The sequence below is a fragment of the Anopheles stephensi genome, chromosome 3, assembly GCF_013141755.1.
Source record: "Anopheles stephensi strain Indian chromosome 3, UCI_ANSTEP_V1.0, whole genome shotgun sequence".
Lineage (NCBI taxonomy): Eukaryota > Metazoa > Arthropoda > Insecta > Diptera > Culicidae > Anopheles > Anopheles stephensi.
Genome location: NC_050203.1, coordinates 14125534 through 14134786, shown reverse-complemented (window position 1 = coordinate 14134786; position 9253 = coordinate 14125534). Strand labels below are relative to the sequence as shown.

At 45.1% G+C, this 9253-nt stretch overlaps 1 protein-coding gene across 1 annotated transcript; it reads right to left on the bottom strand.

Annotated features, from left to right (window-relative positions):
* Nucleotides 1–1018: 1018 nt before the first annotated feature.
* LOC118514396 (dual specificity protein phosphatase 18) lies at nucleotides 1019–7052 on the bottom strand. The gene is made up of 3 exons (XM_036061277.1): nucleotides 6426–7052; nucleotides 2249–2495; nucleotides 1019–2171 (listed from the first exon to the last, which is right to left on the bottom strand). Exons 1-3 carry the CDS (start codon nucleotides 6650–6652, stop codon nucleotides 1842–1844), a joined length of 804 nt encoding a protein of 267 aa, XP_035917170.1. The 5' UTR covers nucleotides 6653–7052; the 3' UTR covers nucleotides 1019–1841.
* Nucleotides 7053–9253: the final 2201 nt, after the last annotated feature.

The window sequence follows — 9253 nt, the reverse complement described above, 5'->3', positions numbered from 1 at the left end:
TGGCCGTTTGGTTTTTTTCTTCTTTTTTTATTTTCAACTCTCCACCCCTCAGACCTCTTATTGACGCATACCATACGGTGAAAGAGAATCAACATCTATCTTCTTTATCCGTACGACCGGTACGAAGAAAAATGGACCCCCGCATGCGTACGGGACGACCGGCGGACGGAGGCAAAGGGTCATTCCATTTCGTTCACACCAACACCTCACCCACAAAATCCCCCCACAAAATGCCAGCCAGGGAAGCAAGATTATTGTTCTTCGCTGTGGCGAGCGCGCGCGCGAGTTCTCCGTCGAGTCGTCAAAAGTAGGTGAAAAGGTGATTGACTGAGCCGCATCGAACATAAAGCTTTGCAGGCTCGATAGCAGTCACTGCTTTCCTTCGCTTCTGCCATTCCTCACAGCCCCCGCCTCCGCACTGGACAGGAGGATTGTCAGGTTTGTCCAGTTAAGATCGCGCTGGACGTTTTGCCGGTGGACTTTACCTTAGCTGCCAGTGGCTGGCCCAACCTAGAGATGACATTCTTGGTTGTTTTTGTTTTTTTTTTTTGCTGTTTGTCTGTTCCACCATCTTTGTTCGCACATCTGTTCGATAACGGGCGCTGCACGATGATGGCGCTACAACATTGAAAGCGTACTGTTCACGGAGGGTCTTATCTTAATCTATACGACGCAACGCTGTCATTTGCTGGTTCGTGGACATGTCTCCACTGTAATCGATTGTGTAATCTACGATAGTTTAGGTTGTTGGAGGTTTGCTTTCTTTAGAAAGTATTTAAACACAAGCGCTGTAGTTAAATTCCGATGAAATTATAACGAATACCTCTGAGACCATAGTCTGGATTAAAGCGGACAGGGTAGGTGTTGACTGAGGCGTATAAATGGAGTTTCAAGAGAGCGTTGAAGGCCAGAACGCGTACATCCCTTAGACATACTTTCCTGCCTGAATAGACCGAACGACACAACTCTTATTTACTTCACTTCTCCATCTACTCACAAACACAATCCTACAACAATGTTTATAGTACTTCATAATATTTATTTGCGAGTGTGTAGTACAACATCATTGTAAATGAGTTTAATGCTTACAACCTACAGTTTTTTTAAGAGCGTAAAAAACACCGTCTAACCTCAACCGATCAGTTCCACAGACGGAAAACGCTTCGGCAGAGAGCGAGAAAGTTAACATCCAGAAACGAAATCCTTTTGCTTTCTGCCTAACATTTATCATTTGTTCCAATCACAGCAATTTTTAACGTGGTTTCGAATCAGTGGGACCTGTCTTCAAGGAAAATGGATGCCATAACCTGTACGTGCGTGTACGTAGTGTGCTTTCTAGCAGCATTGCTATAATTTCGAACCAACGTATTTGCCGAAGAAGAATTGTGCATTGAATTTTGAAATTTCCATTCTACATCAAATAAGCGAACGCTACGCTCATCATCCCTGTTCACACTGCTCTGTCTTCTGTCGCTTCTGTTAGAGAGTAGGTAGTTAAAAGATTAATAGTTTAGTACATACAATGTGCATGCATGCGGGTCACCCCTAGTCACAGAACCACCCTGCTTCGGTGGTGCTCTTGGGAGCGAATTGTATCGAGTTGTAAAAACGGAGAATACTATCATAAATCAGTAGATATTGACCCGGTCAGCTTCGCAGCCAGCCTTGGCCCCCTTAAATGTCTTAACGCTACCTCGACGCTACGGTTAAGTCTTCGGTTTCGGTGCGAAGTATTTTGGTAGCGAAGACGATCACCTCATCTTACGCGCATATTCTAGCGATTAAAAAGGGAATAAGTGGAATAATTTCAAGTATGTGAGGGCACTGCAAGCCGCTCTCCTCTAGCGCCGTGCAATGTTTCGCCGAAACTTCTGGTACAACATTTCCATCGTACGGAACTCGGGCTCGTAAATGTCGGGCAGCTCTTGATCGAGTGCGTGACAGTACACCATCGATACGGTCCGGGTGCCGTACAGCTTCTGCTCAAACTCCATCAGTTGCTTGACGAACGATACGTTGGGTCGGATTTGGGGCCGTTTGTCCTTTATGTGATTGTACGCATCCTTCAGGCTCATCCGATGGTATTTCATCAGGTAGGCCAAACAGAGCGATGCCGAACGGCTGATACCGGCAACACAGTGTACCAGCACAACGCCACCGGCCTTGGACTCCTGGGAAAACCATGAAAGGAAAACCGAAAATTGTTATTAAACAACGGAAGATAAGATAAAAGCACGTTGGTGGTTACCTCTTCGATCATGTCCGCCACCTCGTGGAAGTAGCGCTCCAGATTCGCCTCACGGTTATCCTTTACCGGAATTCTTAGATAACGTGTATCCTCCGCCGGAAGCGGTGTATCGGTGAGCTCGGTCACGGTGGTTGCATTAATCACAAAGGTTACGCCGAGCTGTTGCATCATGGCTACCGAGGCAGCACTTCCGCCGCACAGGTAAAGGTTCTTAAGCAGCTTCGAAACGCCACTGATCGGTGAGAACCTGTAAAGAAAGTTAAAAAAAAACATATATTTCAATATACTGATTTCGATAGTTAATTCATAACTAAAATTAATAAATATTTTTTGTATTGTTCACAAAAACTCAGAAAATCATTAAAGTTTCACAAAAACAAAATTTAAATGCGAACTTTAAATTTTACCCATTTACCCATCCGCATCATGTTCGATGCGCCTAAATGTATGCAATACGCAATACATGTGCACAGTGGTACGCTCTATCGGTCTTGCTTCCGCACACAGTTGCTGTACGTTGACAGATTTTGTACAGCGGCACGGTACCGCATATTGGAAAAATAATATACAGTCGAGATTTTTTCCATTTTTAAAAGTTATTTAAACAAGTTAATCGATTTTTTGAGTAAAATAATTTAAAGGAAAAATAATATTATTAGAACATATTATTCAAATAAAACATACATCATTTTATAAGAAAATAGCATGGAAAATAAAATTTCTTTTTGTTCTTGGTACAGTTTCTTCAGGCGGAATTAAGGCCAAATATTGAATAAACCTTGCTCCCTTGTTCACTATTCACTTTTTCAACCAAGAGCAAAACAATGTGAAGATCATTACTCCCTATCACTTTCGCAGCGTTTCGAAAAACAAAGCAATTAAATGGCACATTAACCTCGACGACCCAAATACTCATCTCCGAAAAATGTCGCTCGTACCCATCCAAATGTATCCTTGACCAGCATCAACACCCCCTCAGGGCATTTCCAGGTTTCCATGCCAACGGACCAAACCAAATGCAAACGATCAACAAAGCGGTCGCTCGATCCTTCGCTCCATGAATCGTACAGCCCTCGCTAAATGCTTGGTTTTACCGGTTGCCGTTGTTTACTCATCGTTTATGGCACGAAAATAAATCACATCTGTGTGAAAAACCGTCCGCCTCCGCGATCCTTTTGCCCCCGGACTTGTTTTCCCTCGGACGATTGATCGTTTTCACCGTTCGGAAGATCTCCATCACGTGAGCGGAAAGGCGTCGGTGTTGGGGACGACGCGCGCTGAAGAATGGAATTTTTAGGTCGATGAGTAACAACCCGACCGGCCAAAAATGCTTCCCCCTACCCGGTCGTTCTCTCTCTCTCTCTCTCTCTCTCTCTCTCTCTCTCTCCGAGGGTGTGTTAGACTCACAGAGACGGTCGTCACAAGGTTGCCATTTGTTGGTCCCTTTTGAACGTTTCTACGCACCAAGCCAACCTCCTCGGATTGGGATGATCGCGCGCGTCTTCCCAAACTCAGCGCAACGCAAAGGGACGCGAGAGGTTTTCCACATTCCGAAATGCCAAAAGTGAAGCGTGACACGACAGCGCACGCGAACACGTTCCCACCATGAGAGGACGCAGCAAGCGGCGGGCGTGATGAAAAATCGCCCTCACATGACTCGGACCACAGCTGGAAAAAGGCAAGCAACGCGTGCTCGACTACTGCTCCTTGCTTAAGATCGCTTGGCCACTTGAAAAATGAGTCCCTTCTTCACGTTGCATCGTTCGGTTGCAGGTTCGGTTTCGCTGATGCTTTCCGAGCCAATTTCTCACCACTAAACCTCACAATCATCGTCAGCCAAAACAGCCGACCAACGATGGAACGGTGCCAATGCAATAATGTAGGTGTGTTCCGACGCTTCTAGTGCGCTTCTACTGCACTCAACGTCCTCCCGACCGTCAATGCCGAAAATTCCTTTGTTGTCTAAAGACTTCAGCAAAAACTCCCCACTGCTGACTCAGCTCTAGCTGTCAGCTGCATCAAACCGTTCCTTTGTCGTTGCGCCGGTGGTCAGTTCAGGTTCACTTTGATGTAGGCGATTTGCTAGTTGTTGTTTACCACTCGCGAACCGTAACGCGTATTAACATTTCACGAGCCGACTTCGGTCCGCTTTTGAGAACAATCTGCACCGGGGGGAAGGCGACATTTTGCGCCGTATGTGCTTTTAGCTCCGATTGCATCGAAAGGTTGTGTACCCTTCGGGTACTTCAAACGGCACACGTGTATGAGGGCGATTCATCATGTACGCTTTAATGCGCTGCAGTTGCCAAACTGTCGCTTAAAAATTGACAGAACATGAGGTAATTAGCGCTCGTGCGGACATTGACGAAAACTGGGAACGTCCTTGCAGATGGCTGCATTTCGGGCAACTGAATTTGATAACTATATTATTCAATCAATCAATCTTGGTTCAATTCTAAATAAGCTGACTTTCAATTTTAATAACAATTGAGGATGTTCACATAATCTCTTGCCTTAAGTTTAAGAAGGTTGAGTCTTATTGTAAGAGAAATATATTATACGGAATTCAGAAGCAATATGACCGGATCGTAGCTTATAAATAAGAAAAGGAATTCATAATTTTCACCATCCGTTGGGTAAGTTAAGTAAAAGATCTAGGTAAAGTAACGATTAAATTAGTTATAATAAAGCAAACCGAACATATGCTATTCGTTGCCTTAATCTACATTTTCTTCGGCCTTTTACTGATGTGAGAAGTCATCTTCTAAATCAATAGAACTTATGTTATGAACATATGTTTTCCAAATTTGAAGGATGTCCATGGATGCTTTCAGATCTCTAAATAAGCGCTAGGCAATCTCGGAACAATCAATTCTCACCATCTTAAATATTCAATATTTAATTTTTTTGTTTTAAATTTTTTAACCTATGAGATCTAGACAAGAGTTTACAATAATCTTTCGAACGGCTTCTCTACAGGAACTCAATCGTTTTTCAGGTCCCTCTAATCTCTTTCTTACCATTCTTCTCTTTCAAACAAAACATCCCACACGTGTAGTACAATCCAACCGTCCCACCCATCCCAGTGGGAATTCTTTCTCCTATCCCACCATCGCCTGACGGCACGAGCCGACTTCGTAAATTACCCCCACCGGTAAACCACTCTCTAAATAGCTCATAAATTCCTGCATTACATAAATTCGACACTAAAAACCCCGGGTACGAGCAAAATCGTTTATTCGCTTCCTATCCGTTTATCGCTCCTATGCTCTCTATGTCCTTCTCGGATGCCGCATGCCAGCGGGCCAACCCGGCCCGGCTGTTCGACGGTGCCACGGGGTTTATTTTTACCCAGTCGCGACAATTTGACTTTTACCTTGAATTTTTGTTTTACCACCATTGGCAGACCTATTCCAACCGACCGACCGAAGCCGTCTGATCGAAACACACGCACACCCCTTGGAATGTGCTGCTTTCTTACGCTTGTCCTTTCACGTTTTTCTCAGCTATGTTGCAAACGATCGTTGATTTTTTATTCGATTTTCCCATTCCGCATCGTTTCCCGCAAAACAAAAGGGCCAAACGCTCCTTTCGGGCGTGTGCATTCAGTGTTCTTCTTCGCCATCGCCATCAAGATCGCGCGACGCTTCCTAGCGTCGCTAAACAATCAGCCGGTAGGCATGTGACACAAGCTGTCGCTAGAAGAAAGCAGGAAAAGCAGCAGCCTGTATTACTCAACACGGCTCATAATTTTGTTGGCGCCTCCGTACACAAACCCATCTCTCTGTCACTCACAAACCGCTGTGTGACAAGTTTCACCGATACCATTTAAAGCTACCGGCCTCCCGATATTGCGGTGTCTCGCTTCAGCTGCACAGCGCATTCCACTCACCAGAAAGGGAAAGGAAGCGAAGGTCAAGAATCTTTACCACCCACCGGCCCACCCATTCCAAAAGGGGACAATGTCCGACAACGCGCCGTTGACCGTCACGCTGAAAACGCGCCTGTTTCTGAACGAGTTTTTGTGATGTTTGCCCTGCCATGCGCAATGGCGTCCCGTGACACATCGAGACAAAATTTCACTTCCTTCCCGTTTTGTTCCACTCGTCCTTTTTTGTTGCATCCCCCTCTCTATCCTCCCTTTTGTTCTTTTCCTCCTCCACTTTTTCACACTTACGTTCGCATTGGACGGTGAAGGGTGGCGCCAGCCAGTACCTCGGGCTCGGGATTTTCATTGCGCTCCAGAAGGGCCTGAATTTGATTGCCGCCCTTCCGTTCCAGCACGGCACCACCCGTTACGCCGTCCGCCTCCATCGCCTTGGTAACGGTCGCCGGTACCGGAGGCTGCAGACAGCCGCTTAGCAACTCGGAATGATTCACACTGTTTATGTTTATCTCTTTCATGGTGTCCACTGGTAAGCTGTTGTTTGCACTACTAAACCTCTTCACCACACACAAACACACGCTCCTTTTATTGTATCTAATGTCTTTTCACACTGGTGACGCTTGAACGAGCTTGAGCAATTTCGATTCTCTAATCGTCTCGAAAGCAGCTATTAATCGTGGTTAAAAAACACCACACGATTCCCTTTCACACCGACGTACCATCAACCATCAGTCGGATCCCTTAAAAGAATGTAGGAAAATGCGTTCGTCTCGACAAGAAAATCTCAAGCAAGTGCTGCTGCTGCTGCTACTGTTGCGTACGAATTGGTCAGAGGGTGGAAAAACACTAAACCTAGCTATGCTGAAGCCGAATGCCGCAGTCTGAGTCGTCTGCTTGCCACCGCCAAGCTTGGATGACAGAATGGTCATAGTAGGGTGGTACGGTTGGGGTCGTAAAATTCTTCGCTAGAGTGAAACAACTTTACCTCGTGGGAAACCATCGGACAAAGAGCGAACGAGAAAGAGCGAGCAGTGACGGAGTAAATTTTCACCTACCACGCTCTCAATTTTCTCTCCGCCGTCTGTTGCCACTGTTGGGAGGATGTGGTTAGTTGGTCCTTTTTGCACGCCCGGTTTGTTGTCAGTGATGAGCGGAATGTTTTCGACGAGCGAGACAGAGGATACATGTGTTTTATCTCACACAGCGTTTGTGGTTTCTCGGTGACGTGCTGTGTGTAGGTGATCGGTTTTTGAGGGTAAAAAATTGGAAATACATTTCCTTTCAATCACATTATTTTAATTGCGACTTTCTGGGTCTTTATTAGACATTTGGTTCAGTAAAAACAGCCTTCAATAATGCATTTTCTAAATCATTTCTTCACATTGCTTCAAACGGCCGTTAGGACCATTTTAAACTCACCATTTTCCACGCACACTCTCGCTTCAACCGTGAAAACTCGGCTCTCTCGCTCTTCCATCCCGCGGCCACCTCCATTTCATCTCACTCATCCTCGCTGGTATGCGGGAAACTGAAACGATACACTATTTTTATCCGAACCGAAGCGCACGAAAGGACGGTAGCGCGCTGTGGCGCTACCCCCCCGTACTACGATGACGACGACGGTTAAGACATCAATATGATCGATCGAAGTGTTAGTGGGAAAGGGAGGGTGGATGGGTGGTAGATCACAGCCAGCAGCGGTAAAATTTAACTGAATCAAGCAGTAGCAAGAATGTTTACGAGCCGTCAACTAACACCAAGTGTCAGAAATTGAGGTTAAAAATGCAACACTTCAGCAGACGGAGACTGAGTTGCAAATTTGATGTTCTATCCCGTTTTATCCCACCACGCAGTGTTCTGTGGAATGCACTCGGGAAGGTCTTACCTTAGGCGTGCGTGTGTGTGTGGAAGGTTGATTGAGTGGTCGGTCGATGGTGAAGCTGGTCGAATTTAAAGGGTCACATTCCTGCTCGATCGCGCACGATCCATCGAACAGCGGATGTGAACGATCATGAGCGAGTTGGATTTTTGGTGTTTTAACATTGTTTTAAGCTCTTGAGCAGCTGTTATAAACGAGAATAAAACACACTTTTATTAATTTTAATAATTAAATTTAAATGCCCTTAAAAATCTGCATCCTTTACCTCGCAGCAAACCCACACGCTACACCCTGTTCAAGATCATGTAAATATTTTTAGCTGCAATTTTGCCTCCACATTTTCCACACCGCTCCACCCACTCAACGCACGCAAAAGTAATTAAATAAACAAAACTGCTAGTGCGCCAGGGGGCAGTGCAATTTATTTACTCCAACATCTGTACCGGGGGCCGACCGTTCTTCCTACACTGCACATTCCTTACTGGCAGTTTTAATTTTATTTTTCAATCTCGGTGCACTTTGTTTTCCTTTTTGTTTTTTGGTTGTAAAATGAATTATCGCGATCGCATGTGATCTTGTGGGAGAAAAACGGCCAAACAAAATGCATTAACACTCGCAGCAAAGGAAACCGAAAATATACGTTTTTTTCTACACATTCGAAAGCGAAAGTCGATTATGTGGTTTTCCCTGGCATTCGTCACACCATTCACCGTTCATCCACCGGCCATCCACCATGCTGGCGAAGTTTATTTGTTTACTCACACAACATCGTGATTCAATTTACAACCGAGGTTTTTTTTCTGTACACGATCGTGACCCTGCAGAATGCGCTTCGATGGGAAATGGTTTTAAGATCAGAATGCGTTTTTTTAAGCGACGGACGATAAAGCAGCAACAACAATAAATTGCTTCGCTCCATTCGGTAGAAATTAATTCGCTGCATAACGTTCGGCTAATATAATGCAGCATTAAAGCTGGTGATGCAGACAGGCGGGTGTTTTTAATTTGCATCCGACGCGGCAGAGGTTGTTGATGCAAGAATGCGGTTTCGTTTCTCTTCTCCTTTTGCTGCTCACATCGCAGATGATATCAACAATCGGCAAGTCAATGTACGGGTAAGTATTTGTTGCCATCAGCATCTTGGCTGGCCTGAGAGCGCTTTTGGCTGTTTGGGTGATTTTTTGGGGCTGTTTTTAATTTCAAACCGTTTCACACATTCCAATTGATTTTCATTAAACAT

Bases quoted from the DNA above. Each gene is read 5' to 3' on its own strand.
- LOC118514396 (XM_036061277.1), bottom strand. From the start codon at position 6,652: ATGAAAGAGATAAACATAAACAGTGTGAATCATTCCGAGTTGCTAAGC. The intron at 2,496-6,425 runs GTAAGTGTGAAA...CTTTCTTTACAG, and splicing joins CTTCACCGTCCAATGCGAAC to GTTCTCACCGATCAGTGGCG. The intron at 2,172-2,248 runs GTAACCACCAAC...TGGTTTTCCCAG, and splicing joins TGGCGGACATGATCGAAGAG to GAGTCCAAGGCCGGTGGCGT.